The 21,271-nt window shown below is 43.6% G+C and overlaps 2 protein-coding genes across 4 annotated transcripts; both read right to left on the bottom strand.

Moving 5' to 3' along the window:
* Window positions 1–41: 41 nt before the first annotated feature.
* LOC114792053 (cGMP-dependent 3',5'-cyclic phosphodiesterase-like) lies at window positions 42–13,072 on the bottom strand. 3 transcript variants are annotated; one of them, XM_028982849.1, is made up of 29 exons: window positions 12,826–13,072; window positions 10,205–10,294; window positions 9,969–10,060; window positions 9,727–9,836; window positions 9,594–9,643; window positions 8,347–8,409; window positions 8,156–8,255; window positions 7,923–7,975; window positions 7,758–7,829; window positions 7,637–7,678; window positions 7,313–7,381; window positions 6,863–6,987; window positions 5,305–5,416; window positions 4,837–4,876; window positions 4,656–4,719; window positions 4,476–4,557; window positions 3,956–4,169; window positions 3,405–3,517; window positions 3,194–3,271; window positions 2,992–3,114; window positions 2,814–2,884; window positions 2,610–2,732; window positions 2,424–2,511; window positions 2,282–2,329; window positions 2,079–2,153; window positions 1,902–2,001; window positions 1,665–1,816; window positions 1,011–1,117; window positions 42–346 (listed from the first exon to the last, which is right to left on the bottom strand). In XM_028982849.1, exons 1-29 carry the CDS (start codon window positions 12,928–12,930, stop codon window positions 199–201), a joined length of 2,709 nt encoding a protein of 902 aa, XP_028838682.1. In that variant the 5' UTR covers window positions 12,931–13,072; the 3' UTR covers window positions 42–198. The 3 variants fall into 3 exon arrangements, 2 of the variants coding, with proteins under 2 accessions (XP_028838682.1, XP_028838683.1); XR_003750088.1 differs by lacking the exon at window positions 1,665–1,816 and having other exon boundaries at window positions 212–346; XM_028982850.1 differs by lacking the exons at window positions 42–346; window positions 1,665–1,816 and having other exon boundaries at window positions 375–1,117.
* Window positions 13,073–13,751: 679 nt separating this feature from the next.
* On the bottom strand, window positions 13,752–20,700 carry cchcr1 (coiled-coil alpha-helical rod protein 1). Its single transcript, XM_028983964.1, has 19 exons — window positions 20,498–20,700; window positions 20,132–20,396; window positions 19,881–20,045; window positions 19,486–19,603; window positions 19,092–19,262; window positions 18,744–18,907; window positions 18,552–18,666; window positions 18,266–18,376; window positions 17,901–18,044; window positions 17,601–17,711; window positions 17,367–17,473; window positions 17,161–17,273; window positions 16,879–16,951; window positions 16,671–16,795; window positions 16,399–16,587; window positions 15,955–16,056; window positions 15,714–15,865; window positions 14,253–14,364; window positions 13,752–14,097 (listed from the first exon to the last, which is right to left on the bottom strand). The coding sequence occupies exons 1-19, from the start codon at window positions 20,562–20,564 to the stop codon at window positions 13,979–13,981; spliced, it is 2,523 nt and encodes an 840-aa protein (XP_028839797.1). The 5' UTR covers window positions 20,565–20,700; the 3' UTR covers window positions 13,752–13,978.
* Between the last annotated feature and the right edge of the window lie 571 nt (window positions 20,701–21,271).

Here is a 21,271-nt window from a genome sequence, read left to right as displayed (position 1 = left end):
ACACAATGAGACAGCAACTTATCACACAGACATCTTGATTGTACATGTTTTTTTTCTTTAATAGAATACATCAGATTAAGGACACGATGACAACTGTGTGGATGCAAATCACATTGAAATATTAGAAAATCTGCATGGATATACTGTATTAAAAAAAATTCTGGTCTCATTCTCTTCCACAGCTTCATCTTCCTGTGATTACATCTCTTTCTCCAAGAACTCAAGTGAACCGTTGCCAGGAAACCCCTGGTCTCTGTACTTCTGGGAGATGCGCTTCCACCGGCTCTGGCTGGAGGATATGGTTTCATGGAGCACTGCCAGGGGTGGGAATAAACCCTTCAGGACTCTTCACACCGAGAACAGAATGTTTGTCAGTGAAACACAGTGCACTGTATCATATTTCTCAAAGTTATCACATTTGTTTGTTATGTGTCTATATATATATATAAGATAAGATGAGAAGATAAGATAAACCTTTATTAATCCCGAGGGAAATTATTTTGTCCTAAAAGCATGCTCAAAGCATCAAGAGAAAATAAGACCAAAACAGTAGTAATAGTGCGGGGGGTCATAAAAATAAATGAGACAGGTATCCTGAAGTGACATAAATTAGATACGTGTTTTGTAAAAGTGACATTGCATTGTGCTGTGGAGAGACAGATAGCAGCATGCTGTGATGAACAAATGATAAATGGCGTAAATGTGATGGATGAAAAACCAACATTCAGTAGCATACAGGAGGGTATAATCGCACAGTCCCATGAAAAAACCCGACATTAAAGCTGATCCTGAGAAGATCAGAATGGGGAAGAGTTTTACAGTCTTATTGCCACGGGTAAGAAGGACTTCCTGTGGCACTCAGTTCTACATTTAGAGGTGCTGAGTCTTTTGTTGCGTGTGCTCTGATGGTCCATCAGGGAGGCGTGCATGGGATGAGAGGGGTTGTCCATGATACTGAGTGTGTGTGTGTGTGTGTGTGTGTGTGTGTGAGTGTGTATTTGTTCACTTACGTAAATATGGGCACTACAATATGCTCCATGAAGCTGATTTGAAGATCTGGGATGTATGCCCTATCTCTGTCCATCATGTCACTAGGTCTGTTGCCCATAGCCTTTTCCTGCTCTCCAACACAAACACAATGAACAACATTACACTTAGCTGAGACTCTCATCCAGATTAATTACTAATTATCCCCCCTCCTCCAACTTTCCTGCATCAAGCTAATTAAAACTAAGGAAAATTGAGCTAAGAACTGTCTGAAATACTACGAGAAAAACCCAGAGGGACAGATTTTATTCTCAGCAGAATAAAACGTTGACTCTGGAGCATTTGGAATAAAGGAATAATGAGATCCAGGCGGACCCTGTTCCCAAGTGACGGGCAACACAGGGTATGCCCCTACAGTGTAGGCTTGGCCATAATCTTGTATTGAATCAATTGGCCTAAATTCAACAACATTACGTCAGATGACAACCTGAATAGACCGAAAGGCCATGGACATGTTTCAAGGTGACAATGTTGGCTCTGGTTGGGAAAGAGTTGTTGAGGGAGCTTGAGAAATCATCTTCCCTCTTTCAGTTGCACCTCTTTCTCCAAGGTCTCCAGGGAACCATATTTAATTCATTCAATTGTATACCATCTGCAAAACTATTGGAAACACATACACTGTCTCCTTGGGAAAAGAACTCTCTGTAGATGAGCTCCGCCACTTTGCACGTGTTTCTCCAGTCCTTGGTCTGATCGGACAGGTCACAGGAGCTCATAAGCAGACACAGAAGCAGGGTGTGGTGCTGGGGTTTTTTAAAGTCATAGCCCTCTGGGAGAGGAAGGTTATGGACAAACAGGGCTTAGACCGTAAAACAGAGAAAGCAGGAAAGTGTCAGCAGTGTGACCATTTTTACCTGTGACCATTTTTTGTATGTCACCCAAGATTCGTAAGTGATGGGCCAGGTCAGTTGCGAGGATAATGTCACACATCAGGTCAAGCATTCTCTGGTAGTCCTAGCAACCACAAGAGAGATTTCATATAATGAGAACAGCAAGAATACCACTGAGGCGCCAGGACGTTTCTTCCTCACCTTTCTGGAAAACTGTTCAAATATGTTGCAGCCTTCAGTGTTGAGGACTGAAATGGTTTGAGCAAAATGGTGCCTCTGAAAGGCAAAACCGGGTCAGAGGCTGGTCATTCACAAAAACTGGATGCAAAAATACTCTGTTTAATATAAATGATATTGTGAAATGTATGTTAAAGTGAAGGTGCCAAATGGTTTTCGGGTGTTACCTCCAGTACAGACCCCTGTGAGCTGTACAGACCAGCCAGCACAGACTTCTGCATAAAAAAAACCCCATTTTACAGCCATTGCATAGCGTGCTTATGCGCTTTTGTAATTTTATAGATTTCTACATTTTCAAATGTTGCACACCGATTCGATCTGGAAGGAGTTATTAGTTCCTCGATGGTCCAGATCATGACACAAGCAGGATACAAAGAGGGCAAGCATCTCAATGTCCCTAAAAAAAAAAACACAATGAAGGTGCAGGGATGCAATGTCTGCATGTGAGAAAGACACAGACATGTGGGAGAGAAAGTGTGGATCCTTCGGCCTTACTCAAGGTAGTTCGCCACGTCCACATTCTTACAGAGCAGGAAGCAGAAGTGAGCCACAGAGAAGGCGTGCATCCAGTTATGATATGGGGGGTCTCGGTAGCCCTTCTTAACCATCAGGCAGAAACTATGGGAGACGGGCCTTACGTCAGTCCGTGGCTCATCAATGTGTGTGTGCGTGTGTGTTTGGAGAAGGAAGTGCTCTCACCGTGCCAGCGTATTCCTATTGATTTTATAGGCATTAATGAACCCCATGGCCTCAAACATGCTGAGAACAGCCTATGTACCAAGAGAGCGAGAGAGAAAGAGAGACAGATGGGGCTGGGTTTCACTGGGCGGCACTGTAAGCTAATGCAGTGGACTGTATGGCACATAAAAACACACACCGTGGTGGTTTCGGCATCAGTTAGTGAGCGAGGGATGTAGGTAATCTCAGAGAAGCAGGGGTGGATCTGATCCACAGATGGAATTCCACCGGCCAGTAGTCTTGCTACTTCCTCATCTGAGACCTATGGAGAGCACCGTAGTGACAATGACACATTTTTTTTTAGATTATTATTTTTTATTTTGCAATTAAGTTACACTGACCTTCATATGATATCTCATCATTTCATTGGCCAGAGTGCTCCTGAACTGAGCCTCGCATGCCTGCTTATACAGGAGGGACTGCAGAACAAAAGTGAAGAAACAAGACACAGAGTATTATTGCTTTGCTGGAAAATTGTCTTTGTACAATTGTCTGAGATTTTTAGGCAACGCAGATATGGGTGAGCCACAGAGAAGGTGTGCATTATCTCACATGAGCGATGCTGATGCCGCAGTAAATGGAGAAGGCAATCGCTAAGTCCTCATCAAAGCGGTTGAACCAGGGCCCATCAAGCTTGTTGACCAGCTCAGCAACACCGACTATCACTGCATCACAATGGAGAGAGAAATGATACATTTCAAAGTCTTTATTGCTCTAATTCACTTAACAGTTAAATATATATATATATACACACACACACATATACATATACACACACACACACACACACACACACACACACACACATATATATATATATATATATATATTTATTTATTTATTTATTTATTTATTTGCAGTTATTGATCTCATCTCATCTTAAATATGAAAAATCTTGTCCCGCCTCTCTCCTCCTCATTTGCATTTAAAGCTACAAAACCAAAACGGCGTGCACTGGGGAAATCTCATGACTAGATCAAAGTGGTCATAATAGGGGACTTTAAAGGTCAAGTTCAGGTTTAATAATGTGTATCACATACTGTACATGCAAATACGCAACCCAGGACCAGAGTGGTATAATATCATATGAAATTTCACCTCACCTCCACTGACATCTTTGATAGGGAAGCAGAGAATGTTTCTCGTGCGGAAGCCCGTTCTCTCATCAACAGCGCGGTAGAATAGCGGATGGGTGTAAGCGTCTTTAATGTTCAATATTTCTCCTGTAGTCGCAACATGGCCAGCTATGCCCTGATCAACTGGAATACGCAGCTCCATGTGAGAAACATTCAGGGGTGTTTCTCTCATCCCTAGAATCTGGAAATGATGGGAGATCTATATTAATGTGTGGCTGAATGACCCTCTTATGGGGACTGATATCAATGTTTACATACGGTGTCTGTGTAGTTTTTTATGCTTTCTATGTTTGTTCCTGCTCACTTCACAGGTTTTCATTAATATTAAGACGTATTTTAAAAGCCAACGCATAGTGTCCATATTTAAAATGGAAAATTAAAAAAATTATTATATAAATGTTAACATAATGAGATTTTAATAGGAAGACTTTTGTTTTACAGTAATGTGACTGAATCCTCATTGGTGAGACCAGGAGATGAAACACACCTCCTCACCCATGACCATCCCTCCATCAAACACCTTCGCCACCAGTTCCTTATTCTCTTTATCCAGAAGAAAAACTGAACAACTGTTAAAAATAAAGATGGGATAGAACACAACAGGACCTTCATGGTAATTGAGATTAATAAAATGGATAAAATGTACCTCTAATTGAAACACGCTCACCTCTCAGCATTACTGAGTTTTCTGGCTTCTGATATAATCTCCTTCAGTAGGCCAGAGACATCGTCTAGGGACAAAAACATCCATCTTAAAAAACCTATATGCACAAGTTTTTATACATATGATAGGGAATTGTGATTCTTCACAAAACAAGTGTGTGTGTGTGATAGAGGTGCATACATACCCAAATGAGTAAAAAGGTTTTTTGCCACATGCAGCAGTGCCTGGAAAAAAGGGGTTTCTTGTACTCTTAATATTTAGAGGGTACAAATGTGTATATATGGATATACACTACCAGTCAAAAGTAGAGAAACCTACTTTGCGGCAGTTTGATGGAGTGATTTTGAAGAATCCAATACAAGAAAGATATTTAGTATTAAAAGCTCCCTGCTTTGGACTCAAATGTTCAACTTTTGCCTTGTTTGCCATGTTTTTTTTTATTACATCCTTATGTGTGTTAATTCATAGTTCTGTATTATTATTTTTTTTTTTGCATTAAGCTGATGCCCTTATTCAGAGCACCTTACAATCATTTATTTCAAAGACAGTCCCTCTGGACCAACTCAGGGTTAAGTGTCTTGCTTTGACATTTGACTGGTAGTATATGTGACTACGCGTCTGTGTGTTGTGTGTACTTGTGTACATTTACTACCTGGCACTCAGCCTTTAGCTTGCGCTCTCTGCAACAGGCCAAGGCGCTGCTGAGCAGAGGGGACGTATAGTGGAAACAACGCTGCATGACGTGTCCATCCCCTACAGTGTAACTTAAAAAAAACACATTTATGCAATCACACACTCACACAGGTTAGCAAACCAGCCGTAAGCAGCAGTACACGTGAGATACACACACAGACATGCAGAAGCTTAAGATCTTCTTCTTTAGAGATTACTTTCTTATAGTCTGACTTATGTAAGAGAAACTGCAACAGAGTGAGATAAAATGAATGTATCCATGGTTTGAATCCTATTGAACCAGAACCGAATTCTTAATTGATGGTAACATGAAAGCACTTTGTCAGTCACTGTGGATAAGCACATGCAAATGTAAATGTAATGTAAATGTTGTGACCAAAAGTTTTGGGTTTTTTTTACGACAATTTGCATATACTACAGAATGTTATGAAGAGTGATCAGATGAATCCTGTTTCCTGTTTCCTGCATTTAAGCCCTGCCACAAAAGGAGCTGCTGAGATCATTTCAGTGATCCTCTCGTTAACACACGTGAAACACGTGCAGTCATTGGCCAATTATCGGATCATCAAAAACTCAAGTGTTGTAAACCTCTGCCCAAGAAAGTCAGCAAGTGCCAGGACCGTCTCCAAAAAATGAATCAGCTGTGGGATCGGGGTGCCACCGTTGTAGAGCTTGCTCACGAATGGCAGCTGGCGGGTGTGAGTTCATCTGCATGCACAGTGAGGCAATGGCCTGGTGTCAAGAAGAAGCCACTTCTCTCCAAGATAAACATCAAGGACAGAGTGATATTCTGCAAAAAGTACATGGATTGGACTACTAAGGTCATTTTCTTTGATGAAGCCCCTTTCTGATTGTTTGGGGTCGGCTAGAAGAAAAGGTGAGAGCTACCATCAGTCCTGTCTCATGCCAGCAGTAAAGCATCCTGAGACCATTCATTTGTGGGGCTGCTTCTTCTCCAAGGGAGTGGGCTCACTCACAATTTTGAACACAGCCATGCATAAAGAATGGTACATCCTCCGACAGCAGCTTTTTCCACCGATCCAAGAACGGTTTGGTAAAGAACAATGGCTTTTCCAGCATGATGGAGCACCGTGCCGTAAGGCTGATGTGATAACTAAGTGGCTCTGGGAACAAAACTATGAAATTTTGGGTCCATGGCCTGGAAACTCCCCGAACCTTAATCCAAAAGAGAACTTGTGGTCCATCCTCAAGAGGTGGGTGGACAAACAAAAACCCACAAATTCTGACAAACTCCAAGCACTGATTATGAAGGAATGAGTTGCCACCAGTCAGGATTTGGCCTTAGAAGTTGGGCCAGAGGTCTTGAAAAAAAGGGCCAACACTGCAAATATTGACTCTTGATGTATAAACTGGATGTAATTGTCAATGAAAGCCTTTGAAACTGATAAAATGCTTGCAATTGTACTTCAATATACCACAGAAACTGACACAGTGAAAACCAGCATTTGTGTCATTCTCAAAACTTTTGATCACGAGAATGCCACAACTGTACACACCTGCCCGTTTTGTTGAAGGCACAGGCCAGGGCCACCACTTGTCCAGTTCCTCTGCACACCACTGGCACACAAAGCATTTGCTCCACCTCCAAGCCCATCAGGCTTTTCAGCCAGCCCTGCTCATGCTGTCAGAGGAAGAGGTCGGTTTTTAGTGGTGGGTTGGGGGGTCAGTCAGGTCACTGGGTCTACTTTGTTTAATGTGCACCTTATGGCACCTGCGCTCTATTCTACTTTGATTGTCACATCTGGGAAGCAAATGTAGTGTCATAAAAATTTTAATGTGGTGAAATTCATTTGAAAGCAGATATTTTCTACCTTTGTACCACCGTAGGTTAAACAAACATGAATAAGGGTTGATGAATAAGGGCAGAAGAGTAAACTGAAACTCTGTCTAATGCAGTACTAAACCCACACCAGCATTTCTAACTGCAAAGAAGGAAAACTGCTCACTGTGCTCAAGTCTTGCAGGCCAATGGGTTTCTTCTCTTTCAACGCCTTTCCGAAGTGTCCATTATCCAGCTGGAGACCAACACAGAGGTTAAACAGCTACACACACCTTGTTAGTTTTGCTGAACTCTCTCGAAACAGATGCTGGTACTGATGGAAAGTGCTGGTCAGGATGGCTGACATGCATTCTCTGGCTGTTTATGCTGGTAAGAACATGTTTGGTCAGTTGTTCTTTTAGCGGAGGTTCATCCAGTTTTATAAACTTTCCAGACACACTTATGTCCAACATCAGCAGTTCTGCGTGAATAAAAAAGCCAGGAAACTCACAGGAAAGCTCATGTCTTCCTCCAGAACTTTCCCACCAACTACCTATGAGAAGACGTGAAGATAACCTCAGTGGATTTCATACATGCACTTCTGTTCCCTGCAGGTGTGGACGTGCATGTACCTGGCAGAACACCCGATGGTTATCATCAGAAACCAGCAGCAGGCAGCACACTGACTGCGTTTCCTTCTGCAGCTGCAAACGAACACACAGTACAGCTCTTCAACATGTCTGCTACACAATCCACCCACAATACTCATTACTTATTTATGTGTTCATATTACTAACATGTTGGATTATTTTGAGCTGGAGGCGAATGACGTCCGCATCATAGAGATCACCTAAGGGAACGAACAAATACACAGAATGCAAAGAAACATAGCCAATCTGATGCAGAATAGATGTTTCCTGCTAAATGTCTATATTTTCACTGAATTCATTCTCTGACACATTTCAGTTAATATTATTCAAACTCTGGTAAATAATTCACTTGAAGACAACAACCTGCACATGGTTCATACCACATAGTTTTATGATTTCCTCGTCGATCTCATAGCTGCCTCTGTCAGAGTCTGGAGAAGGACCCCTCAGGAACTGGACTCTCCTGCAGGCCACTGCAATCTGCAGGGGATGAAACGAAACCAGTGGCGAAATGGTGGTTTGCAGGAATGGTTCTCTTCTGTGGGACTGATCAGCTCTGTTCCAGTCTTACATGCTTCTCCACCATGGCCAAACAGCGCTCCTGTTCCTCGCTGGGCTCCTCGCTGCAGCTCGTCTGTTAACACATCAGAAGGAGTGCTTTAATGAAACGAAAATCATGGATGTGTCACAATCACACAATCATCTCGAGGAGTAATCCAGGAGTGTCCCGCCGGAACGTTCGCCGCTGGGTACATGATGGACGGATGGGAGAAATGGAGGATCATGTGCCTGTCTGCTCTTTCATCGAAGACATCTGCATATTCGGAACCGTGATCACGGGACAATTGCTGATTGGATTAGGCATTATCCTGGTGTACCGGAAGTTGAACCCCACCAGGCTGGCCGGACTGATTGATGGAATGGGCAGAGCCGTGTGCGCACAGATTGATCGCAAATTGGATACCATCACTGGGACTATTGATCGGAAACTGGACAACATCGTGGAGAAGCTAGCGGCTTTGCACAGAAATTTGGACGGAGCAGACCAGAGACTACGGGACAGCTGCGAAAGTTATCGGCTCTTCGGCCGAAAAACCCAAACAACCCTTCCTATCTGCGTCCGGCTCCCCTAATCAGCACATGCTGAGGAATCAACATCTCCCGTCAGGGCCGGGGCAGCTTGACTCTGTCCCTTCTCCAACCCAAGGACGCTTAATCACACACGCACACACTGATATGCACTCACCACCCCATCTCGCGCCTCCGCCCGCTTCGTACACCCGGCGTGAACTGGGGGGTCTGTGTGTGCGCCGTTTTGCCAGCATTTGTGGGGGATTTCATCCACCGCCCTTTTCCCCTGCCCTGTGGCAATTTACTTTTACTTTAGATGTTGTGTAGAGTCTATGTGCTCATTCTGTTGAGGTGTTGTTTTTTTTTTCGGTTCCCACAATACACTCCCCATTGGGGTACAATCTGGGGGTTGTCTTTTTTTTTTTTTATCCCCCTGATCTATCGTAATGTGTATCCTGCTCTTGTTTCTGACCTCTTCCTCTATCTTCCTGACCTGTCCACACACAATGGTCGGGTTGATGGTCAATTTTCAGAAGTACTTGTGCTTTTGACATGGTTTGATGTAACAGCAATAAAGGGTTTCATCAATCAATCAATCAATCAATTTTAGCAAGGATTCGTCATTTTTGATGTGTGTACATCTGCTTGTGTCTGTGTGTAGAGAAGCAGAGACTAACAAAATGCATTGCTTATAATGGACAATTAACATTTATAACATATTATTAAATCATTTTTCAGCAGGCTCACCAGTAGAACACCAACAACATCATTCTGGTCCACCAGAGGACAGATTAGCACTGGAGGGGAGAGAAGAAACTGAATCCACTTCCAACTCAATTGAAAGTTATGTGTATACTAAGACTATCGAAATAAAAAAAACCTCTCTTGGTCCCTGGAAGTGGACTCGCCAGGCTTTTCCTCTGCTCTACATGTAGAACCGTTGGTGGGAGTCCACCACAAACTAGTCTCCTGTTCTGAGCCAGGGCTTCCCTGTGGAACAAACAGTGTGGGGACACTGAATTAAAAAAAAAGAAGACACAACCCGATACCTGTGTCCGTCGCAGACTGCATCACAGAGCTCCTCATCCTCCTTTATTATGGCCTGTGGGCCTCTCCGCTTACCCAAGTTCCCCCTCCTGCTGCAGCTCATGAGGGAGATCCTCGCACAGCAACCGACCAGATCCCATCTCCAGCAGATAAACATATGCGCCGACCTAGTAGCGGACCACAAGACCACAAATTCTTTTAGAAAAAGACCCTGCCACATGCAACTGCTGCAGACTGATAAGGGTGATGGTGGCCTAGTGGGTTTGATACTCGCCTATGAACCAGAAGACCAGAAAGTTACAGGTTCTCACCTGCTCGTGGAGGACGTCATTGACAGCACTCTGAACAGCATCTCCCAGCGAGGCAGCATCAGCTACACTTGCCAGCCGCAGCAAAGCGTCCTCACAATGCAAAGGAACAAGAAGAAAGCCATGATAGAGTTAAAGTGCATTTTTTAAACACACATAAGGTCGATATCAGGTCAGGTTTAAACAGCCTGGGGTGCCTCTAAAAAAACTGTTGACTTGAGACTCCAGTGTGGAGAAGGTTGTAGATGTTTCACTTTGTGATGAGGAAGGCGTGCTGTAGATCCATAAGTCAGAGTCTGTTGTTGGTGGACATGGGTTATCTCTGGTAAGTGTCATATGGAGGTGTTAGCCTGAAGCACACTAGCCAGGTTGTGCGTCTGCCACCTGTATACCCAGCCATGTGGTGTGCTGGCACATAGACATGAGCTGGGTTAAGATTGGGGAATTCTTCATCTGGCTTCCTACATTTCTTCCTGTCTGGATGGTAGCTCCTGTCAGCTTGGCCCTCAGAATTATCGAGACATTCAACAAAGTGGTAGTCCAGTGGTCTATAATGCATACTGGTGGTATACTGTTCCATAGTACTATACTCTTACAGTATTTACAGTATCATACGGCTTTATCCTGAATGAAAGGGACAGTCCCCCAGGAGCAGTGTAGCCCCTTGGCGGGTTGGGCTTTGAAATCACAACCCGCCGGTTACGAGTCCACTTCCTTACCCACCAGGCCACCACTGCCCTACCACCCTGTGCAGAAACTGGTATGATCAAGTGCAAACAAAAGAAAAATCCTTTCAATGCACTTTGGCAACAAGCTTGACCACCTCACAAAAGCCACAATTACGTTCAGTCTTTCAGCAGTGGGCTGGAGATGCTACTGTGGCTGACTGTACTTCAGCAGACTGGTTTGAGGATGGACAACTCAACCAGATGACACTTTATTCATCAACTTAATGGCTCTGGTTGGCTCAGTGCCATACTGAGCTTCAGTGAAAGTGAAGTGATTGTGAAGCACAGCAAAAGGTGCACACAAAGAAATGTGTCCTCTGCTTTTAACCATCACCCTTGGTGAACAGGGGGCAATTCCCAGGAGCAGTGTGTGGGCACAGTGCTCAGTGGGACCTCAGTGGCACCTTGGCGGCTCGGGATTCGAACCGGCAACCTTCCAATTATGTGTCTCGTTCCTTACCGCCACTGCCCCAGTAGAAGCAGAAGTAGAAGCTCAACTTAAAACATCAGGCTACGCTCAGACAATCTCTCACCATCATAAAACAATGCTACACAGTCTCTCTCTCTCTCACACACACACACACACACACACACACACTTTCAGCCAAGCAGAGTGAAAAGAAATTGATCCAGGCTGAAGGTCAGACGTGGCATTAGAGAAATTTGAGTCTAATGCTCCAGCAGCCCAGCGCTTTCAGTGAACGCCTCCCTCAGGGCACGGGGAAGTAGATGACGATTCTTCCATCAGCGCACGATGCTGAGAAGCGGCATGTGGTTCACTGCACCAGATTACAACCCATTTGTAAATTGCAAGACAAACAATCTACTTCTATGTGTTAACCTGAATTTTGAAACAAGGAAGTAAATGATTGCAAAAAGAAAAGAAGTGCCAGAGAAAAAAATAAGAAAAACTGAACTAAGAAAAAAACGTGAATAAAGATTAGAAAGCAAATACAAAAGCAAATGAAACTTACATTAAGATCCATTGATCCTAGTTGTATAGGTTGGTGGAGATCATTGGAATACACTAATACTGTTTTATGACATTAAGACGCATGTGAAAACTGGGCTGGTAAACCTCTCCTTTGTGAACGGGGATTATTGGCGTTTACTGAACTTCGTCTGAAACGCCATGGCGACTCGTCAAACAAAGGAAATACATGACAAACAAAAACCTGAGAGTCTACTTTTGTTCATACTGTATTTCCATTTCCTTATGCACACACACACACACACACACACACACATACACATACACATACACACTTTTAGGTTCCCCACTCTGGCTTATAATTATTACAGACTATTTGGTTGTTGGTGACAGGGCCGCATAATAAATGGAGCATCGCTCTTCACCGAGAGGGAGACGCGGCAGATGGAATGTAAATACACAGGACGGCGAGGCCAGTGAAACTCTCCTGGGTTCTTGTTTGAGCGCTATATAAGACGCTCCATAAAGCCAGCGGTTCTCCAGGGCATGAATCAGCAGATGTGGTAAATGTGGTAAAATGAAATACAATGATGTGGTATTTAACCCTAGTGTACCTTTTTCAGCAATCTGAACAAGACACAAAATGTCTTCTGCAGGCTGTTGTTCATGATATGAACATTGGTTATGAATCTGGCAAAATTAATAAAAAAAGTTAATGACTAGTTAATGACAAGTGGTTGAGAACTGACAGATGATGGATTGTGTCACCAGTCTGAAAAAAAACCCCAAGACTGCACAGGTAAGCAGGGGGTTGGGCTGTCATGACACCCAATTACAGCCCAGCATGCTGGCAATGTGCAGCCAATAGGACCGCAGTGTGCAAATAAGCCTCCATTTGTCACTTGCTAATCAAGGACCCATAATGACAGGCAACGGCTGGCAGCGCGAGCGAAGGTCACGTTTACCTGGACGTTACTCAGCGCTGCTCCGGGGCGTTCCAGGCTGGGCGCAGGCGGCTGTCCTCCTCTGAGGAAGCGAAAGAGCTCCCTAACAAGCTGGACTATAACCATCCTGACTGCACTCACTCACACACACACACACACACACACACACACACACACAGACACTCATTCAGTTACTAGGCTGGTGTTCAGACCTATGTCAGCCATGTGACAGTCAGTGGAGCCCGTCTGCAAATATGCACAAACACAACGACACTCCTTCGCTCTTTCGCAATCTCTCCCAATCAATCCCCACCCTTCCTCTCCACCCCTCCCTCTCACTTGCTGGGTGTATCATGAGTGTTTGTGAAGAAAGGAGACTTAGAAAAGGAGAAACTGTGGTTTCTGATTTTTTTTCAAGCAGATGACAAAAACAAGTACTAAAAACATTATTATTTATTTTATCATTCATCATGGTCTTTTTCATGCCTATTCTCTCTTACAGACACACACACACACACACACACACACACACACACACACACACACAGACTATTGATCGTATGGATCTTATTTCATTTATGCTGCTTGAGAGCCAGTGAAATGCAAGGAAAACCATGGAAGAAAAAGACTAAAGATATGGCTCACCGTGACAAAAGTCTCACAAATAATGTCAAAAGATCAGAACATAACCTGGACCACCGAGACACAATTAGTGAATATTGAACTTTAATTAATATCCACCAAACAACCCCTCTAAACAATTAAGCAATACAGTCTACGCTGTTAACCTCTATTAGACTCATTATAAACTGCATTATTATTATGAATAGTGGGATGTTGGATTTTTAATGACCGTGAGAGACAATCAGGTCGTTTATAGCGCCCCCTGCTGGAGGAAAATCCATTCTAACAGCAGCACTGGATTCATAATGATACAGGAGACATTAAAAATGAAAACATGGTCATTTATTTCTTTATAAATAAACAGATAAAACAGAAGCCGTGTTTTTTATTTATAAAGTATTATTTAACATACTGTATAAATTACAAGAGACTTCATGGTACATTCAGACTGACCACATAAGATGAAGAAGCCTACACTTTACATTGAGTCTGTAAGTGTTTTATTCTAACAGCAAATTTTGAAGTGTCTGAATGTGAATGACTTGTGGTTTCAGCTGGGTTCTGCAGCCTGTTGGTCACTTATGTCACTTTCCTCCACTTCCTCGTCCGAGCTGTTAATCAAAGCAGCGCTCAGAGTCTGCAGGTCACCTAATACTGACAACAGATGGTCTGAGAGAGATACAGGAGGGGAAAACAAGACAAAAAGTAAAGAAAAGGGTAAAGAATAAAAAGTACTTTACTTCAGTAAAGTATGTGTTAAATGCATTCGGAGTGGAAATCTGTCCTGAATTAAGATGATTTTATTTAACGTGGAGAGCGCTCACCATGACTCTGGGTGCTCTTCTCTGGTGGTTCCTCTAGGGCCTGTGATGTGGACAGTGCACTTCTTCTCATCCTCTTATACTCACTCAGCAGCCCCTGTTCATGCAGCACAGCCTGATGAAGCAAAGCGCACATGAGACTTGTCACCTAGGACCTCAAAAGGTTGTTTATAAGTGCAGTATTCAGGGTCAGGGACTCCAAGGGTACAGCCCTCATTTTTGTCCTAATCTTGAAGTTCATTTTTATCAATAGAAAGTCTAAATCTGACTATTTTAGGTCATTTCCTAAAGGGAAAAAGTGTGGTTCAACCACTTCATGTTTATCTTCATAAGGAGAATGAAAAAGCAATATGCTTACTTTGGGAAATACAAAAAAGCAAAAATGTACAGTTGGGAAAAATGCTCTTTTGAGGATCTCAATTAGGGGGTTGTTTTCACTGGGTTTATTTTCAGCCTCTCTACAGATGGCAAATATTTATTTTCCTGTTCCATTTAAATTAAGTACCGGAATGGGAAACACAGAATTTTTCCATTTACAAAGAACGAGAGGTCTGTAATTCTCATCATAGGTACCTCAACTGTGAGAGATGAATCTAAATAAAAGAAAAATCCAGAAAATTACACTGTAATTATTCACTGTATTTGAATAATTATTTGCATTTTTTGCATCACCTAACAACCAGCAAGAATTCTGACCTTCACAGAGCAGATAGTTTGTCTTTAAGTGCTGGGATTCAAAGTTTGGGTCTCAAAGGTTACAGACTACACCTTATTGGATGTAAAAACCTGCAGCACGCATAAGGTCCCCCTGCTCAAGGCAGCACATGTTCAGACATGTCTGAAGTTTGCCAGAGACAATCTGGATGATTTACAACATTTTTCAGACGCCATTTTCCAGAGTGACTTAAAATCAGTAGTTACAGGGACAGTCACCCTGGAGCAACTTAGGGTTACAATGGTAGTAAGTGGGTTTGAACTTCTGGTTCATAGACAAGCATGTTTCCCACTAGGATACTACTATGGAGCATTTCAAGGTCCTGGAGTGACCTAGCCAGTCTCCAGACCTGAACCCAAAATATAATCTATGATGGAGCTGAAACTCATTGTTGCCCTACAACAGTCCCAAAACCTGAGAGATCTGGAGAAGATCTGGATGGAGGAGCGAGCCAAAGTGCCTGCTGCAGTGTGTGCAAGCAAAGTCAAGAACTACAGGAAACGTCTGAAACAGTTTCGGTACCAAATATTAACTTCTGTTTTTCTATTGTATCAAATTCTTCATGCAATACAATGCAAAATAATTTTGCATTGTATAGCATGTAAAATCATACAATGTGGTTTTCTGGATAATACTTTCACTGTACTTTTTTACTTCGTTTTTTTTTACACTTTATGAGGTGTTCATATAATAAGAGATGGATGAATTTTTTTTTTTTTTAAGTTAGTCTGTTAAAATTTGCAACTCACTAAGAGCAGGTTTCGCTCTTTGTCTTTCTCCTTCAGCTGCTTGTGAAGCTGAGCGATCTCCTGCTGCGCTTGTTCGGTTAACAACGTGTGTGCCGCTCTCTCCTGCTCCCTCTCTCGCTCGGCTCGCCGCTCACACTGCCGAAGGGCCACCACTACACGCCGTGCAGTAATAAAGGGATTACTTCACCTCGCAAAAAGGAAGTGTTATTGCGAGACAACTGCGAGAGCGGGTGGCGTGTACCTGCTTTAGTGTGTTCTCTTCTGGCCGTGTTGAGTTCTGATTCCATGGCTCTCACCTGCTTTACACAACGAATCTCACACTCTGACACCTTTTCCTGCAGGGCTAAGCAAAAAAAATATTGATTATATTTTCAAAATGATCTTATAAATAAATTGATAATACTGTTTAGGAAGTGAATTGTGTGTAAATTACACTATTATTGCGTAATAGTCTAGAGGGTTAGGCATTCACCTACAACCAGAAGAGCACAAAGTAACATTTTCAAATTAGACTTACTACCATTGTGTCCCGGAGCAAGACCCTTAACCCTGAGTGTCTCCAGGGGGACTGTCCCTCTAACTACTGATTGGATAAGGGTGTCGGCTAAATGGCGTAAACGTAAATGCATAAGACGTGCTCCAAATTCTTTGCTCCCACTTCTGAACGTAGGGATATTGCATCTACCTTTTTCAGTCTCATCCTGCTTGAGAAGGACCTCTTCACGGAGCTGCACAAGGAGGTCCTCCTGCTGCACGCAGCGTTCCTCAAGCTGCTTCCGTTGCAGCTCCGCACCTACGCGACTAGTCTCAGAAACCTGGGCCTCCTCCTGTGTGCGTGACAGGGCTTCGGTGAGGAGGCCAACCTCCGAGTCGACTGCAAGCACAGAAACAAATGTCCGCTAACGCATTCCTCACACTGCTCTATAGCAGGAGAGCTGTCCAGTGTGGTGAACTCACACTTTTCCTGCAGGTCAGTAAGGGCGCTCCGAATAAGCTCTGGGGTGCATTTCAGCTCCTGGGCCAGTCTGTCTCGATCCTTGGACAGCAGCGCCACCTCTGTCTGGAGGTCAACAATGCACTTACTGCGGAAAGAACATGCATTTAAGAGTACATTTAAATACAGCAGCATAAAGCTACTAATTTTGTGTATGTTCAGTCCATTTACCTTTCTGAAAGATTCTCCGAAGTCTTAGCAGCCTGCTGAACTTTCCACAGAGCCTCTTTTCTCATTAAAAGCCCTGAAGCATCAGGAAGAGTCAGTCAGAATAAATCACAGAATGCATCATGGGTCCTTGTGGAACTAAGTGGTTAAAAAGAAATGCGTCTTTACTGCAATGTGGCAGACTGACTGGTCAGTCGCAAGCTTACTTAACTGAATTAAATGAGCAGGACATTTCAATCATCCATCCGTATGTAACTGTAAATACCTTCAGACAAACACACGTACCATGTGTGGTGTCAATTCTTCGTGCGGCAAAAGTGAGTCTCTGTCCGAGGCTGCTGAGACGAGCTGGAACGAGTTCCATCTCAGCTACCTTCCCTTCAAACAGTGCGGCGTATCTACAATGGGTGCATGAGAAGATGGAAGTGGATGTAAAAAGCATGTGGTAGAACACGTACATAAAACATTTTTATGCAAATTAGTGTCTAAACCTCTGAACAGTTTCTATAATATCCTTCATTTTTTTCCCACTCAGCTGTCTCTCCTCTCTGAGCCGCTCAGTCTCCTCTGTGAGGCTGGTCAAATCACGCTCCAGTGCCTGACATACACACACACACACACACACACACACACACACACACACACACACACACACACAGAAATGCACACGTCACATTTCAAAGACATGTGACCCGGTTGTTTTGTGCTGACGGTGGTGTGCTGACCTGCGTGTGAAGGCGCTGTAGATCTAGCTGAGCTTCTCGGTCCTGCAGGCTGTGTTGTACCACACAGAGTTGAGACTTCTCTCTCTCCATCTCCTCACGCAGGGCTGAAATCTGATTGCAGAGACACGGCATGTACACTTTTTTTTATGATGTTCTTCAGCAAAATCTTGCAAAATGTTTAATTGGGCTGTGACCTCTGAACGTGACTTGTCTTTGTTGAAAATTTCAGATGAGGCATATGTGGGAAATAATTCATGGTAGCAGAGTCATGCACACTTTCTGAAGTAGCAGCAATCTTACTGTGGTTTGCAGGGTGTTCTTCTCGCCTCTGAGCTGTAGGTCTTTGGAGCGAAGCTGGACCAGCAGCACAAACACCTTCTGCCTCCACTGAGAGAGGAGGCGACTACCTTTACTGCCATCTCTCAACAAGCAGTCACAGGCCATCTACACACACAGAATAAATAAATCATGACAAACAGAACAGATATTAAAAATCAACTAATTTCTTACAGAGAAATTCTTAAATAGAAGTGTATTAAAATTAAATAGCAATTCCAAAATATGACAAGCATTTATTAACTCATATAATCTTCACTTTCATATTTGCCGCATGATCAGCTGTCTTAGTCTTAGATCAGCTGATAATTGATGATTTCTAGTCTCACCTCTTCTGACAACTCCTTTTCCTGGATGGCCAAAATGTCATTCACAGAGGTCAGTCTGACATTCAGCAGCTCCAGGGACATTTGTAGAGCTTCCTTCTCTTCCTCCAGTCTCTACACCACACACAGAAAAATCCCATCTCTATTCACACACATTGCATAAAAACACCACTTCAGCTTCAGGTTAAATTATATTACATTAATCGTGGTATTAAATGGAGAAAACCAGAAACTAAAAGTAATTCTTTACTTTTACTACAACAAAAAAAATAAACAATTCTCTTTTCACCTGCACTCTTTCATTCAGCCTCTCCTCCAGCCCATGCTCTGGCGTGAGCTGACCAATATATGTGCGAAGGCTCTGTACAGTTTCAGCCTGAGCCTCAAAGTCCTGACTCAGCTGTCTGCAAAAGGACATTTAATTTACAAATAATGACATGAGGTCATACAGGAAGAAAAAAAATGAAAAAGCTTAACCCACATTAACTGCTTGTGGACTTCATCCTTCTCTGTGCACACTTCATGCAAATGGGTCTTCAGTGAAGTCACTTCTTGTGTGGCATCATTCAGTCTGCTCAGCAGTTCATTGTTTGACTGGTTCACAGCATCTATTTCTGCACTGTGGCCATTGGACAGCTGCTGAGTCTACACAAAGACAGACATGGAACATATTTTGAAAGTGAAAGTGACATGAGAAATGTGTACTCTGCTTCTAACCCACCACCGCAGTGAGCAGGGACGGTACTTTGCTCAGTGGCACCTTGGAAGATCGGGATTTGAACCGGCAACCTGCCTATCTATACTATAGCTGCAGTGTGCTGCATCTCACCCGTGTCTGGTATTCTCCATGAGCCTCCTCAAGTTTCTCCTGAAGCTGAGTCAATTCAAACCTGGCTTCTTCCTCAGCCTGGAGCCTCTGTTCCTCCAGCTCCTGGGCACAAATACGGGAACTCTCCAAGTCCCTCAGGAACCGCTCCCTCTCTTTGTCAAACTCCTTTTGCTATCAAAAAAAGCTTTTTTTTTATTTGAAAGCTTTTTCATTATATAAATACACTCACACACATAATTCAATTACATTCGGCAGGAAATGGTGGCTGTGCACAGTTTCAGAAACTCACAGGCCAATCAGACATATTTTGTCTAAAATAGACTGTCATACTAAGCATATGGTTACCTCAATTTTCTAAATTCATTCAGTACAGGAAAAGTAAAGTCCATCAAACCTGAGCGTGAAGCCTCTCACTTTCCTCACACTTCTGGGCCAGCTGTGACACCTTCTGTCCAAGTTCAGTTCTGACCCGGCACAGTTCAGTGCGTACTTCTTGCATCTCATGATTCTGCCTGCATCAATAATAATAGCATCAGTATATAAGGGAATGTGAACTGATTGTCAATGTGAAGCCCAGCACACGCTGACACAACAAAAGGTGTCCCCTGCTTTTAACCATCACCCTTGGTGAGCAGTGGGCAACTATGACAGGCGCCCGGGGAGCAGTGCTCAGTGGAACCTTGGCAGATCGGGATACGAACTGGCAACCACTGCTCCCTCTGGATAAAGGAACAAGTTGCTTATTTAAATCACAATGAATAAATGTAAACTTGTAATAGTCTGTTGAACCTGTGGACTGCACTCTCTCTGTCTCTCATCTCCTCTCTGTGCCTGGCTGCATTATCTCTCAGCGTCTCCACCTGCCCTCTCAGTCTCTCGCACTCCGCCCTAAGACGGTCCAGCTCCAGGCGCCACTCTGAGTCCAGCAAACCCCGGTCAACTGGCAGTTTATGTCTGGACAGAGAAAAATACAAATCCCCACATCAAGCCCCCAAAGACATATGACTGTAAAAGCGTCGCTAGGCACATGTTGTCCCTACCTGGATGCATACGAGCGGTGCTGAGCTGCTGATGATCCTGCATCCTCTCTTTCTTCCAGGAGTCTCTGGTTCTCCTCACGGAGTTCCAGAATTTCTTGCTTGGCCCGGGCAATATCCAACCATGGATCCACAGCCAATGTAGGAGCCGTAGGCATCACCCTGGCCGCGAACCTGGGTCCTGATGCTGTAGGTGTGGGCTGGGACCGTGGTACCGACCCAGATGCGGTAAAATGGGAGGGTGGCATCAGGTTCAAATTACTTTCTCCTAAAGAACAAAAGCCCTCTGGTCTTACTACTTACGGATACATAAAGAAGACGAAATTCTGGATAATTCCGGATAAAAAGAAGCGCAACAGGACCTCTTACTTTCAACATTTGCGGACGTGAAGTCAGACGGCGCCGTAAGCTTCTCGCGGAAGCCGCGACGTTCCATCGCCAGTGAGTGTTGTCGTGCGGCTCAACACGAATTAACCTTCACATAAATATAAATCATAAATAATAAATCTTCAGCGCGCCATTGACATTTAAACGCCGCTTTCCTCGACGACGACGCTCCCCGTGACGCTACTTCCTGTCTGAAGCGCGTGGACACCGGAAACAGGCATCCACGCATGTCCGTGCCTGATGTTCAATTACAATGCCTATTTTTATTGCTTATTTCTATCCTCCACATCGACTCTTAACAGCGTGAATGTACTGCGTCTTACATTTTACATTTAAGGCATTTGGCAGACGCCCTTATCCGGAGCGACTTACGACGTGCTTCATGTTACCATCGATGAAGTGATCAATTCTGGTTCACTAGGACCCAACTATGAATACAATCATTTATTCACTCTGATGTAGTTTCTATACATAAGTCAGGCAATAAGAATATTTCAAGTCAATGTAAATATTCTCTAAAGAGGACGATCTTGAGCTGCCATTTGAAAATACTCAGCGACTGTGGTGTTCTGACCAAGGGGCCAAGACAGAGGAGTCTAGATGAGTGTCCTTTCACCTTCAGAGATGGAGGGATCAGGCGAGCAGTACTGGGAACGATTGCTGACATTAGTCGAGAAGGAGAGTTGGTTGTCTATTGTTACTCCAAGGTCGTGGGCTGTTGTAGAAGGAGAGAGCTGAGAGTTGTCCAGGTAAATA

Source organism: Denticeps clupeoides, chromosome 6 (assembly GCF_900700375.1).
Source record: "Denticeps clupeoides chromosome 6, fDenClu1.1, whole genome shotgun sequence".
NCBI lineage: Eukaryota > Metazoa > Chordata > Actinopteri > Clupeiformes > Denticipitidae > Denticeps > Denticeps clupeoides.
The sequence above is the reverse complement of the archived record's forward strand: the minus strand, read 5'-3'. Positions and strand labels throughout refer to the sequence as shown.